The sequence below is a fragment of the Narcine bancroftii genome, chromosome 8, assembly GCF_036971445.1.
Source record: "Narcine bancroftii isolate sNarBan1 chromosome 8, sNarBan1.hap1, whole genome shotgun sequence".
Classification (NCBI taxonomy): Eukaryota; Metazoa; Chordata; class Chondrichthyes; order Torpediniformes; family Narcinidae; genus Narcine; species Narcine bancroftii.
The window spans coordinates 2,467,378-2,482,596 of record NC_091476.1 but is presented as its reverse complement, the minus strand read 5'-3'; the positions used below and the strand labels follow the sequence as shown (position 1 = coordinate 2,482,596).

The window sequence follows — 15,219 nt, the reverse complement described above, 5'->3', positions numbered from 1 at the left end:
AGCCCTCTCCAGAAAAGAAAAAATAAAGTGAAAAAAACACAAAGCTCAAGAAACACAAAACACAACAAATAAAATATAAAAGTGTGGAGAAAAGAAAGAAAATGGCACCCAAGAAGGAAAAACCAAAAACAATGTGGAAAAAAGAAGGAAAGATGCCGGAAGAGAAAGGAGAAGGCCTTACCAGCATGAAGAGACAGGGAGCCTCCGTGGACAGAGGAGCCCGCTCCCCGAGGTTAGTGGAGACCCCTCAGGGTCACGACCTCCTGACCGCGGGACTGTAAAAATGGCTCTCTGAGCCAAACAGAAGTTTGGAATCGCGCATGCGCACACCAAGGAAAAGGAAAACACCAACGGGAGGGGGGCCCAGTTGTGGAGTGAACTTACACAGCACGACCAGCTGAGAGATGCCCGACAGCAGGACTCTCAGCTGGAAGAAGAGGAAAGCAATGGGAAAAGGAGTGATAAGAAAGAAAAACAGCAACAGGAAGCCCAACAGATAACTAGCCCAGAAGAAGAGGACCAACAACAAGAAGGTATGCAAAAAAAAAACCCAACAAGCTGAGGCAACCAGCTCAACAAGAAAGTCAGAAGAGACAAAGAAACAAGGAAGAGATGTAGAAGACACAAACCCAAGAGCAGATACAAAAGAAGACCAAGCTCTGCACAGAGGAATAGAAGGTAAAATAGATGGACAGTATATAGATTTAAAAAAATTTCAAGCTGAATATCCCTGGGTTTCGTTGCTTTAGGTGTGATAGAGTCGGAGGGGCAAGAGGAGGTGGGGTTGCATTGCTTGTCAGGGAGAATATTACAGCGGTGTCTAGGAAGGATAGATTAGAGGGCTCGTCCACGAAGGCTATTTGGGTGGAACTGAGGAGTGGGAAAGGAGAGGTTGCACTTGTAGGGGTGTATTATAGACCACCCGGAGGGGACCGAGACCTAGAGGAGCAAATCTGTAGGGAGATAGTGGATATTTGTGATAAGCACAGGGTTGTAATTATGGGAGATTTTAATTTTCCACATATAGATTGGGAAACACATTCTGTGAAAGGGCTGGATGGATTAGAGTTTGTGAAATGTGTGCAAGATAGTTTTTTACAACAATATGTAGAGGTGCCGACCAGAGAAGGAGCAGTGTTAGATCTACTGTTGGCAAATGGGATGGGTCAAGTGACGGAGGTTAGTGTTGGCGAGCACTTTGGGTCCAGTGATCATAATGCCATCAGCTTCAATGTCATTATGGAAAGAGATAAGTCAGAGCCAAGGGTTGAGGTTTTTGATTGGGGAAAAGCTAGATTTGAGGAGATGCGAAAGGACTTGCAGGGTGTGCATTGGGACAATTTGTTTTATAGGCAGGATGTAGTAGAGAGATGGAAGTCTTTTAAAGATCATATTTTGAGAGTGCAAAAGCTTTATGTTCCTGTTAGGTTAAAAGGAGGGGCAAAAGGTTGGAGAGAGCCGTGGTTTTCAAGGAATTTTGGAAACTTGGTTCGAAGAAAAAGGGAGGTGTACATTAGGTATAAGAAGCATGGAATTAAGGAGATGTTCGAAAAATACATTGAATGTAAGATGAATCTTAAGAGAGGAATTAGGAAACTAAAAGAAGGTACGAGGAGACTATAGCAAGCAGGATGAAAATTAATCCAAAAGGGTTCTACAAATATGTTAATGGTAAAAGGAAAGCGAGAGACAAAATTGGTCCCTTAGAGAATCAGAGCAGAAAACTGTGTGTGGAGCCTAGAGAAATGGGGGAGATGTTGAACAGTTTCTTTTCTTCGGTATTCACCAAGGAGATGGATATTGGGATATGTGAGATAAAAAAAAGCAAATTGGGTAAATATGGAGAATATAGTGATTACAAAAGATGTAGTGTTAGGGCTTTTGAGGAATATAAAGGTGGATAAGTCTCCGGGACCAGACGGGATCTTCCCTAGGACATTGAGAGAAGTAAAGGAGGAAATAGCAGAGGCTCTGACGGTAATTTTCCAAATGCCATTAGAGATGGGGATAGTTCCGGAGGATTGGTGTATTGCGCATGTGGTTCCGTTATTTAAAAAGGGTTCAAGGAGGAAGCCTGGCAACTATCGGCCTGTAAGTTTGACGTCTGTGGTAGGTAAATTAATGGAGAAAGTTCTTAGAGATAGTACTTATAAATATCTGGATAGACAGGGTCTGATCAGGAGCACTCAACACGGATTTGTGAGCGGAAGGTCCTGTTTGACCAATCTGATTGAATTTTTTGAAGAGGTGACTCGGAATGTGGATGAGGGTAACGCGGTGGATGTTGGCTATATGGACTTCAATAAGGCCTTTGATAAGGTACCACATGGAAGGTTAGTTAGGAAGGTGCAGTCTTTAGGTATAAATTTTGAGATAGTCAAATGGATTGAACATTGGCTGAAAGGGAGAGGCCAGAGAGTGGTAGTGTAAAATTGTCTGTCAGGTTGGAGGCCGGTGACCAGTGGTGTGCCTCAGGGATCTGTATTGGGCCCATTGTTGTTCGTTATATACATTAATGATCTAGTTAATGGGGTGGTGAATTGGATTAGTAAATATGCAGACGATACTAAGATAGGTGGAATAGTGGATAATGAAGAAGGTTTTCAAGGATTGCAGAGGGATTTGGGCTGCTTAGAAAAGTGGGCTGAAAAATGGCAGATGGAATTTAATGCTGATAAGTGTGAGGTGCTTCATTTTGGTAAGAAGAATCAGAACAGGACATACGTAGTAAATGGGAGAGCATTGATGAATACAGAAGAGCAGAAGGATTTAGGAGTAACGGTACATCGTTCCCTGAAGGTAGAAACTCATGTGAATAGGGTGGTGAAGAAGGCTTTTAGTATGCTGGCCTTTATCAATCATTGCATGGAATATAGGAGTTGGGAAGTGATGTTGAGATTGTATAAGGCGTTGGTGTGGCCTAATTTAGAGTTCTGTGTGCAGTTCTGGTCGCCTAATTATAGGAAGGATATAAACAGAGTGGAGAGAGTGCAGAGAAGATTTACCAGAATGTTACCTGGGTTTAAGCATCTAGAGTACAGGGAGAGATTGGGCAGATTAGGTCTTTATTCTTTGGAGTGTAGAAGGTTGAGAGGGGATTTGATAGAGGTATTTAAGATTATGAAAGGGATAGACAGAGTGGATGTGGATAGACTATTTCCGTTAAGAGTAGGAGAGATTGAAACAAGAGGAGATTGAGTTAAGAGTTAAGGGGCAGAGGTTTAGAGGTAACATGAGGGGGAACTTCTTGACTCAGAGAGTGGTAGCGGTGTGGAATGAGCTTCCGGGAGAAATAGTGGCGGCAGAGTCAATTTTATTATTTAAGAAAAAGCTGGACAGGTATATGGATAAGAAGAAGGTGGAGGGTTATGGTCATTGTGCAGGTAGGTGGCACTAGAGAGGAGTGTTTGGTTCGGTGTGGACTAGAGGGGCCTAATGGCCTGTTTCCGTGCTGTAATTGTTATGTTTTTTTACTGATAACAAATGAAAGCATTAAAAGAATGGTTGACATTAGAAATTAGTGAAATGAAAAGAAAAATGTAAATTACAGAAGAAAAAATGAGTAGAATTGAGCTAGTCATGACAGAAATGGGGAAAAGATTAGAAAATGTGGGAGAATGTGTAATGCTGGTAGAAATGGCAGTGAATGACGAGAAGAAAATTGGAAGACAGTGACAAAAAAGTTAAAGAAACACAGGAGTTGTTCGCTCAGAAGATGGATATAATGGAAAACTATAGTAGGCAAAACAATATAAAGATAGTGGGCCTAAAGGAAGATGAAGGTAAAAATATGAAATAATTTATAAAAGAATGGATCCCAAAAGTCCTGGGAATGCCAGAAATGCAGGAAGGAATGGAAAAAGAAAGGGCACACAGAACATTAGCCCCGAAACCACAGTCACAACAAAAACCAAGATCCGTTTTAGTAGAATTTATGAGATACACAACAAGAGAAAATATATTGGAGAGGGCAAGGAATAAAATTAGAGAAGACAAAAAAACCATTGGAATACAAGGGTCAAAAAATATTTTTTTACCCAGACATAAGTTTTGAGCTCCTAAAGAAAAGGAAGGAGTTTAACACAGCAAAATCGATCCTATGGAAAAAAGGCTATAAATTTATGTTAAGATATCCACCTGTGCTTAAAATAGTTATCCCGGGGGAGCAAAACAGACTGTTCTCAGATCCAGAGAAAGCACGAGAATTTGCTGAATGCCTGCAGGACAGAAAGAGAGATGAAAAGATGTAACAAGAACGAAGAACGACGACAAACTACATATAAAAATAATGTATAAGTAAGAACTAAAGAAGGGAAAGTAAAGGGTAGTAAGGGAGAGGGGAAAAAAAGGAAGGGGAGAAAAAAGAAAAAAGAGTGAGCTTTGTTAAATGTGAAGATAAAAGTCTTTTCTGGAGGGGGTTGGGTGGGAAAGAATAACAGTCACTGCGAAATCAGACTGCGAGCGGGTTCGCAGTCCGAATGGAGACGGGAGTTGTGGTTGCCCAGCAAGGGGAAACTCAGAGGGGGGGGGGACACTTGGGGTTAAGAGAATTTTAGATGTGCGAGTTGTTGAAGTATTTTATGTTTTAGAAGTGCTGTCATACATTGAGTTCTTAAAGGGAAAATTGAGAGATGAAAATGGGGAAAAGGGGAAAGGTGGTGGTGAGGAAGTGGAAATGAGATGGCCATGTTGAACTATATGACTATAAATATTAATGGAATACATAACCAAATCAAAAGGAAGAGCCTATTAAATTTACTGAAAAAAGAAAAAAATAGATATAGCATTCATTCAGGAAACGCATCTAACTGAAGTGGAACATAATAAATTAAGGAGAGACTGGGTAGGACACGTAACGGCAGCATCATATAATTCAAAAGCTAGAGATGTATCTATATTAATAAAAATGTACCAATCAAAATAGAGGAGGAAATAATAGATCCAGCAGGGTGATATGTAATGATAAAAGTGTCAGATATATTCAGAATTCTGGAATTTGGTCAATATATATGCATCTAATGAAGAAAATCAAAAGTTTATGCAAGATATTTTTTTGAGGATACACAAGGAAATATATTGATAGGAGGGGATTTTAACCTTAATTTGGACCCAAACGTGGATAAAACTGGACAAAAGACTAGCAAAAAGAATAAAGTAGCCAAATTTATGGTTAAATCAATGCAGGAAATGCAACTTTTGTATATATGGAGGAGGCAACACCCAAAGGAAAAAGAATACTCATATTATTCTAACAGACATAAAACATACTCAAGGATTGACTTGTTCCTGTTGTCAGCCCATATCCAAGGGAGAGTTAGGAAAACGGAATATAAAGCTAGATTGCTATCTGATCATTCACCCCTGATATTAGCAATAGAACTGGAGGACATCCCACCAAGAACATATAGATGGAGATTAAACTCCATGCTACTTAAAAGATAGGAATTTAGAGATGCAATGAAAGCCTTCATTAGAGGGCAGATAATAAGTTATGTAACTAAGATGAAAGAGGACTACAATCGGGAAATAGAACAGTTGGAAAGGGAAATAGTAAGTACAGAAAAAGAACTAGCAACAAGGGAAGATACAATAAAAAGAAGAGAATTGGCGGAAAAAAACTACGAAACATTACAAACGTACAAGGTGGAGAAGAACATAATGAAAATAAAGCAGAAGTATTACAAGTTAGGAGAAAAAACGCACAAAATACTAGCTTGGCAGCTAAGAACAAGCTAAAAGAACTGTATTGGCATCAAGGAAAAAGGACAAACAAATTACATATAACCCAATAGAGATTAATGAAAACTTTAAGGAATTTTATGAACAATTATACCGAACTGAGAACGAGGGGAAAGAAGACAAAATAGAAGAGTTTTTAGCTAAAACTGAACTACCGAAATTGGAAGAAGAGGAGCAAAACAAACTGATAAAACCATTTGAAATAGAGGAAATACAGGATATATTAAAAAAAACTGCTGAACAATAAAATGCCTGGAGAGGATGGACTCCCAATAGAATTCTATAAAACATTTAAAGAGTTATTAATTCCTCCTCTCCTGGAAGTAATGAACCAGATCGAAGAAACACAAAACTTGCCAGATTCATGTAAAACAGCAATAATTGCAGTAATACCAAAGACGGGGAAAGATCCATTAACACCAGCATCGTATAGACCAATATCTCTACTTAACTCAGATTATAAGATAATAGCAAAACTATTAGCAAACAGATTAGCCAACTGTGTACCAAAAATAGTAAAACTAGATCAAACTGGATTTATTAAGAGAAGACGAACAACGGACAATGTCTGCAAGTTCATTAACTTAATCCATGCAGTACGAGGAAATAAGATACCAACAGTGGCTGTTGCTTTAGACACAGAGAAAGCCTTTGACAGAGTAGAATTGTACTATTTATTTAAAGTATTACAGAAAAATAAATTAATTGGATTAAAGCATTATATAAGGGTCCAATGGCGAAGGTGACAGGAAATGGATATATATCGAACCAATTTAAATTAAGTAGGTCAACTAGGCAGGAATGTCCACTATCTCTATCACTGTTCACTTTAGCAATAGAACCCTTGGCAGAACTGATAAGGACAGAAAATAAAATAAAAGGGATAAAAATAAAGAAGGAATATAAAATCAGTTTATTTGCAGATGACATCATAGTATACTTAATAGAACCAGAAATATTAATAAAATAACTTCGTAAGAAATTAAAGGAATATGGAGAAATATCGGGGTACAAGATCAACGCAAATAAAAGTGAAGCGATGCCAATGAGTAACGCGGATTACACAGAGTTTAAAAAAGAATCACCATTTAAATGGCAAACACAAGCAATCCGATACCTAGGTATTAGATTAGATAATAATTTAGGCTACCTATACAAATTAAATTATCATCCATTAATGAAGAAATTACAGGATGACTTAGAACATTGGAAAGAATTGCCACTAACATTGATAGGGAGGGTAAATTGCATTAAAATGAATGACTTCCCAAGGATACAATACCTATTTCAATCATTACCAATTCCCTCAACAGAGAAATTCTTCAATGAACTAAAGAGAATAATAAGGAAATTCTTATGGAAAGGGGGGAAAACCGAGGATAGCGCTAGGTAAATTAACAGAATGGTACAAACAAGGTGGTTTGCTGCTACCAAACTTTAAAAATTATTATAGAGCAACACAATTAAGGTATCTATCAGATTTTTATCAAACAAGGGAAAAACCAGATTGGACCAGGATAAAGCTAGATAAAATAGGGGAGAACATATACTTTATAAGTGGGATGAAAAACTGGTGCAATATAGACGTTCACTAGTACTGCACCATTTACTCAACATATGGAAGAAGATTCACGTAGAAAGGAAAAGAACAAATTACCAACTACCAAAATTGATGCAAAATCAACTAATCTCTTTCACAATAGATCACCTTTCCTTTAAAGAATGGGAGAGAAAAGGAATTTTAAAAATAGAAAATTGTTTTTTGGGAAGTAATTTATTAACATTTGAACAAATGAAGTACAAATATGGAATAACTCATGGTACAATGTTAGCATACCATCAACTGAAAACCTCCTTAAAGGACAAATTGGGAAACAGACTGAGATTACCAGAAGGAAGCAGCTTTGAATATGTGATTACAGACACAATGATAATTAAAAGATTTATAACAAACATGTACATCAAGCTGCAAGAGAAAGAAAATGCTCCTTGCATTGAAATATACACTTGAGAGAATATCCTGCACACTCCTTTGATCACCCTCTACTTTTACCACCCCTTCTCCTTCATTAACTTTAACATTCTGGTTCCTCTCTCCCTTTAAATCTAGGTGTTCTTCTACTCTAATCTCCGCACTCTCATTCTGATTCCCACCCCCCTGCCAAACCTGTTTAAACCCTCCCCAACAGCTCCAGCAAACCTGCCCGCCAGGGTATTCATCCCCCTCCAGTTCAGGTGCAGCCTGACCCTTTCGTTCAGGTTAGACCTTCCCCAGAAGAGATCCCAATGATCCACAAATCTGAACCCCTGCCCCCTCCACTGACTCTTTAGCTACGCTTTCATCCGCCACAACTTCCTATTCCTACCCTCTGTAGCAAGTGGCACAGACAGCAATCCAGAGATTACCACCCTTGAGGTCCTGTTTTTTAACTTCCCTAACTCCAGATATTCTTTCTTGAGGACCTCATCCCAACTTCTATCTATGTCATTGGTCCCCATGTGGACCATGATATCTGGCTGCTCGCCCTCCCCCTTTAGAATGCTGTGGACTCGGTCAGAGACGCCCCTGACCCTGGTACCTGGGAGGCAACATACCAATCGGGATCTGATCTCATCCAGCAAACCTCCTATCTGCTCCCCTAACCAGCAAGTCCCCAGTTACAAGAGCTATCCTCTTTTCCCCCCTTCCCTTCTGAGCCAAGGGGCCAGCTCTGGTAAGTCACGCCCCACCCCCCCCCCCACCACCGAACAGTATCTAAAACTGTATACTTATTATTGAGGGGAACAGCCGCAGATATACTCTGCACTCTCTGTCTCTCCCCCCACCCCACCCCCTTCCCCTATCCTCACAGTCATCCAGTTAGCTGACTCCTGTCTGTTTGGGGTGACCGTCTCCCTGTAGCTCCTATCTATGATTACCTCTGCCTCCTTTATGTACCATTGCTGTTATTTTACCCAAACTAACTTCATGGGAAGTGCTAACCTTAATGCACTGTGTTGTTCTAAACAGCAAGCTCAACACCAAACTGGCAAGTTAAAAGAACACTATCACATTGCTCCGAAGTATTTTTCTGGATACACTGCAAATAAAGGCAACAGGTGGGAAATGATTGAAGTGTTGTTCTATGTGCGGCTGACCCACTTGGTATTCAGCCTACAACTCCGATGCCTACATTGAGGCTGAGAATATGCGGTGCACCAGGAACACAGATAAGATGGGGAGGCTCCTATGAACATCCACAGATGGAAACACGATCAATCCTCTGAGATCTTAGTTTTAAAGTGGATTTCATTTGTTAAATACATGTATTATGTTTGATTTAAATATATGTTTAAGGGTATTATTTTAGTATTGATATTTTTTTTGTTGTTAGTAATTTTTTTTGTTGTTAAGTTTTATCCTTTTTTTTGTAAGTGGGGTTTTTTCTATTTTATTTACAACATTGTTAATTAATTCTTCACTCTTTATTTTGGGGGGAGGGTTGGATTAATTTTAAATTAGATGATTAATGTTGTGTTATAATTATTGGGGGGGGTTAATTTGTGTAGTTTAATGATGTAGTATTCTAATTTTTATTATCTTATTTTTTATTATTTCTTTAAATGTAATTTTTATTTTATTCATGTCATAAAATTTTAAATAAAGTTTTTTAAAAAATCCTCTGAGATCTGCTGCAACTAATCACAAAAGCACCCTCAGCAGGGGCCATGCGGGACTTGTGCATTGGATCTCTCCAACTGGGATACCTGAAACAGATGTTATTCGTGGGGGCAGCTGGAAAATTAACTCTGAGGCTGAAATTTAAAGGTAAACTAATTACTGGTGACTAGCTGTTTTACAGTAAAGGTCACATGATCTGATGTTTGCTTGCTGTTAAGGTAAAGGACAAAGCTTACCTCAGGATAGGAAATGCAAAAATAAAAACATTTATTAAAATTTACGTCACCTCAGGCACTAGGTGTCTTGAATCCCTGCAAACCAACCCTAACCATAACACAACTCTACAGCCACCAAAAATCTGTCAGGATTATTAAAACAGCACATTTTTTGCACTACTGTAACTATCAATGTTAACCTATTTTTTTTTGCCTATGTACATTGTGTTATTTTAATGAATACTTCTCGTTTGTTACTGTTGTTTATATACCTGCATAGTTGCAGCAATAAGATATGAAAATAAACTCGCCGTCATTCTCATCATTGCATAAATTGGGACATCAGCAGGCTGCTCGTGTAACAGAGGTCTCAAACATCCAGCCACAGGAGGCAAAGGATGCCAGCACAATTGTTATTTCCAAGTCCAAGACTGCTGGATTTTTGTCAACCAAAGGTTTGCAGGACTGAGACAAGTATGTGAGTTCAGAAATCCTTCAGTGAACAAACATGATGGAATGAATGGCCTACTCTTGCCTAACCTCCCTATTTTATGTTTGGGATTGGCAGCACAGACTTGCATGCTCCTTTCAAGACAAATGCTTTAAATTGGCCAACCCATCCGATAACTCTCTCCCCCCACCCCACCCCCATGTATATTTCGTATCTGCAGAAAGTGTGTAAGAAATTAGTATTAACATAGATTGTGTCTCTAACAAAATTGAAGGGGAACACACATGCAGCCTCAAGCCCTTATATATGATCAATAGTCTGATTTTGTTTGCACAGTACAGTGGTGGAGAAAACTGATTGATATTCCCACCTTATGCAGCAGGCACTGATCCAAGCAAACTGCTCAACCAGTTACAAAGTAAATGCTGAGCACAGTCTTTCAGAAAATTTATACACAAGAAAACAGCATTCATCTTTACTCTTAAAGGTGCATGTTATCAGAAATGAAGAATTTGAAACAATAATTCAGGCAAAGGTTATCATTACAGGATTTATCCGGCTTTATTCTTGTGAGGTTTGACTTTCATTGGCTTGATTTTAATTTTCAACATGAGTGAAGGGTTTGGGTTTTAAAGCCAGAGTATTTTATTTTTCCAGTTCATTAGGTTCTCCATCCCTGACTAAACTTTAGCTGAATTCCCCAGAGCCTGTGTAAATGAAGGAGAAGAGGGTGATTTTGCACATTTGCTACTTCACTCCACTGCACATTTATCGGAATCATTTTATTTTGCATGGAGAAGGGCAACTTTCTCCTAAGTAATATAAGAAGTAAAGAACTAGGCCTCAATTTGGATGAAGCACAAAAAAGATTTATGATGATCGCCTTAGCTGCAGCAAAAAAATGTATAATGTCAACTTGGAAATCAGAAGAGAGCCTGAGAGTACAGCAATGGTACATGGATATGAATAAATGTATTCCACTGGAAAAAATAACATATATTTTAAAAAATAAAGTCACAGTATTCGAACAAATTTGGGAACCGTACATGGAACACAACAGAGAGGGCCTACCGTGGACCTCCATCCCCTTAAAATGATAGAATGAGAAGAAGACGAAATGAACTGACCCAGTGTGTAAAAGTAGATGACACAATTTTCTTGTTTATTTTCATTGTGTGATGACATTGTTTAATGGGTTTATTGGATTGTATATGTTGAACGTTTAGTGGGTAGGGAGGGGGTGCGTTTAGTGGGTAGGGAGGGGGGTAGGAAGGAGGGAGGGAAGGGAGGGGGTAAAAAGGGGAGAAAATGACACTGTGTATATTCAAGAGGGAAATGTTTGTGTGTATTTTGGTTAATAGGGTTCATAATGTGAAAAATTTAAAAATTTTTAAAAAAAAGAGAAGGGCAAACTGATGCCTGGAATGACTACATCGTTTATTTAATACGGTCTCCTCTGATAGATGCAAACTAACCAAGGATGTTCATTTGAATGGCGCCTTTAGTACTCACACTCTTCCCTGCTACTGCAACAGATCCATCCATCATACAACATCAGAAAGTAATCTTTTAAGCGACGTGTTTGAAGTAAGCAGTGGATCTTGTTGAGCTTCTCACATCCAAGCCAATAACTCTTACACCATCTGTAACCTTTAATATAGAACCTACACCAACATTTTACATAGTCAACCACTACTCATATACGTTGTAAATGGCCAATCGGAGGTTTTCAGGAATGCCTTTCCATTAAGCAATCACTTTATTTTAAATAAATTTTAAAAAATTATAAACAGTCTCCAGGTAACAGGCGCCTTTTCCAACACTGTCGTCTAGATCTGATTTGCGTTATCTGCTGGGGGTTCACTAATTGCATCTTCAGCAGGTTCCGCTCAACTGCAGTGAGATTTGGCCAAATTATCAGAGGAAAATAAAGTATATAGACCATGATCAGCAGGGCAAGTACAAATAACACTGAGAGGACAGTTAAATAAAGTCTATGGCCTCCTTACCCCCCTATCTTCATCCACTGCACATTCAAATAGTAACGGGGCCAATGCAGCCTGATCAAACCTTCCTGCCACCTTGTTGAACTTGTGATCCTAATATCCCCTGGATATCAGTGCACTTGCTGAGATCACGAAGGCTGGTGCACACACATTGTTGAAATAGCATGTTAAAGATCAGACAACCATTTCTATAACCTTAACATCTATTTTCCTCAAACAGCCAATTCCACTGAAACTGCTTTGCTGCCCCCACCTTCTAAGCCTCTGTTGTGTCAGAGTTGCTTATTTAAGGTTTAATGAAATAATTTATCTTAGTTAGCATTCCCATTCTGTGGTAGGTCATCAAGCTGAAATGTTAACTATTTCCTACTTCACAGTGCATTCTGACCTGTTGAGAAGTAGCATTTTTATTCTGTTTAAGACTTCAAGAATATTTTGCTGTTTTTAAAGTTATTATTTCCTTCTGCTGGAATCTCTCATGGATTTGATACAATACACATACTCAGTTTTGCATTGTAAAAATAATTTTTCCTCCACTGCTGGTGTGAAATCCCTTGGTCATCTCAAGGCTACAACCTTGATTCCTGTCACCACCATAAAGAAATAACAATGAGGCTCTTTGGTTTGACAAATTGTGGTACAAGAAGGGCTCAGGCTTGAAAGATTGGTTTATATGTCTGTAGCTCCTGTGGATGCTGCGTGACCTGCTGAGTTCCACCAGCATTTTTGAGTTATTGCTTGAGGAACTCAGCAGTTCAGGCAGCATCTGTGGAGGTAAAGAGATGGTTGACATTTCAGGTTGAGTCCTTGCATTGGGACTGACAAGGATGACTGCCAGTATAAAGAGGTAATCATAGCTCAGAGCTTGGTTTCAGGGTCTGATCACCGGCTGTCTTGTCAAAACAAATTCAAGGTAATTTGGTGAAAGGAAGGGGAAAATTTAGTTCTGAGGTAACGGGTTTGACATTTTGTAATGGATCACTGGGTGGGAAGAACTTGATCTGTTCCAAAGGAAATCAGGTCACTCATTGAAAGAGAAGCCCGCTCCTGAAATATATTGAAGATCACAGCAACTCTTTGCAGTGGGGTGGTCATGGCTGCCCTGCGTTACCAACATTTTGCACAGTGTGTTTAACCAATCAACACTTAATCATAAAGAATTTAGCAAAAAGTATCAAAGTTAAATGGGCCTGCAATGCAGAACCTGCAGGTGACAAGAGGGAAAAGAAAAGATCCAACAAATGAGGAGAGACTCTTCATGGGCTGACCATCATCCTTAGTTGCTTCCTGTAAGTGGGCAGTAATTTCACTACAACAGTTCACCTACTAAGGTGTTGAATGATAGAGGACTCTGCAAATTTAATAGCATAAGTGGGCTGGAACTGTGTTAAAGGGTCAACTGCCAGTCAATGATGGAAATTTACAGTCCATGAACATGGAGGTAGAAGCTTCCAAAAGACAAATCACTAAAATCATATAAGCACTGAAGGCAAAGTGAACAGCCATAGCTGACGAGCTTTCAGTAATCAAGGAGAACTTGGAGATGAGAGAAAGAGTATTAAAAGTTTCTGTGTCTGTACAGGTCTAGTTACTACTTTGAATTATAAATGATAAAATGCAGAATATTTTTACAGTGAATCTTCTTTGCTCCTACTTTATACAAGCAAATGAAAGGGGCTCCTTGTTTGACAGATTTTGGCACCTACATGTGACTGGCAATAGACTACACTACAATATGGTAGGATACCCATAGAGAAAACCTGCTGAGATTCCAGTAGAGGTTGTGATGAGGGGCCAAGACAACGCACTCACACAAGTCAAAAGGTCAGGCGGACACGTCGAGGATTTTCCCTGGTGCAGGAAACCAAAGGAAAAGAAGAATGAATGGAACTAAAGGTTAGTGAAATGCATAGTCTCTGTTGCTTTTAATGTTGACATTTTAATTCCCAGGAATGGCAAATAACAGGTACTCACCTTGTGGCTCAGACATCGTCCCAGCTTCAACATTTTCCCCTTTTACCTACGCCTGATTAAGGCTCTCTGCAGAGTTAAGATGTGAACAAATTAAAACTTCAGCTTCCAAAATGAGTGATGCAGATGAACTAAAACCTTGGGAAATGGATCTAGACAAGAGTTAAAGCACCACAAGTGGGGAAATCAGTCAGAACTGGTTCACTTCACTTCCCCTTCCCTCCCCGAAGAATTTAATGTTGGTATAGGATGTGAAAGGTTTTCCGTTAAAGTGCTTGTTTGTTCTCATCTCAGTCTACAGAAGGCACCGAATCGCCATATCTGAGCTTTGTGGACAGATAATTCAATGAACTACAACTTTATAATGCACACTGCTGGCTCAGGTGGATGCAGAGTTTGCATTGCCTGTTGAGATCTGGATCCATGTCCATTGTAGAGTCACAGAAACATACAAGACTTTGTTGCATAGCTGCAATGTGTGACATCTACAAAATGTAATGCACTTACTGTTCTAGGCTGTTAGAAAACCTCTCAAACTAGCATCCTCTGTCTACAACCTGCATAAAAACCTTCATCTGCATTTTCTCCTCCAAGTCACACACCATCCAAATTGGGGATATATCACCATTCATTCATCATCATTGGATCTAAATCCTGGACCACGACATCCAATAGCACTGTAGCACACCTTTCCCATGCGGACTGCATTGGATAAAGATTATGGCTCTCCACCGTCTTCCAAAGAGCAGTTAGTAAATGTGGGCTTTGTGAGTGACATGGCATATTCTGAAAAGTGAATGAAAGTAAAAAACAATAGAAGCAGAGGAACCTGGGGATAATGGCTAAGAGCATAAGCTTGGTCTCTTTTAATGTCAACAGCTTAAATAGTCCAGTGAAACAGAAAAGGGTCTTGGCACACATTAAAAAGATGGGGGTAGATCTGGCCTTCCTCCAAGAGACACATTTAATGGAATGGAACATCAAAAGTTAAAAAAGGAGTGGGTAGGTCAGGTCATATCCTTGTTCGGCTCAAAAGCAAGGGGAGTAGCACTTCTAATAAGGAAAAGTGTTCCAGTGCAGGTGCAGAAGGTGACTGCAGACAAAATGGGAAGATTTGTAATGGTGCATCTGGCACAATCTAGAAATGAAAAGGAGCTGGCCATTTCCTAGGATGCA

General features: G+C 39.3%; 2 protein-coding genes across 12 annotated transcripts in view; one reads left to right on the top strand and one right to left on the bottom strand.

Moving 5' to 3' along the window:
- The window catches only part of LOC138740245 (phosphatidylinositol-3-phosphate phosphatase MTMR1-like), a 73,389-nt gene extending 64,521 nt beyond the window's left edge, over positions 1 to 8,868 (top strand). The window contains exon 19 of the transcript XR_011342762.1: positions 8,750 to 8,868. The gene's annotated coding sequence lies outside the window, so the exon portion shown is untranslated. The remainder of the gene's footprint in view (positions 1 to 8,749) is intronic.
- LOC138740247 (CD99 antigen-like protein 2) overlaps positions 1 to 15,219 on the bottom strand; it is a 224,114-nt gene that overhangs the window by 18,981 nt on the left and 189,914 nt on the right. For 9 of the 11 annotated variants that reach the window (XM_069892602.1, XM_069892600.1, XM_069892603.1 and 6 more), the window contains one exon: positions 14,047 to 14,112. The exons of 1 other annotated variant lie outside the window; for it this stretch is intronic. In XM_069892602.1, the coding sequence (XP_069748703.1) occupies positions 14,093 to 14,112 (20 nt within the window). In that variant the 3' untranslated portion in view covers positions 14,047 to 14,092. Of the gene's footprint in view, positions 1 to 13,884; positions 13,924 to 14,046; positions 14,113 to 15,219 lie in introns of those variants that run through there. One more of the 11 variants, XR_011342768.1, reaches the window with a different exon arrangement.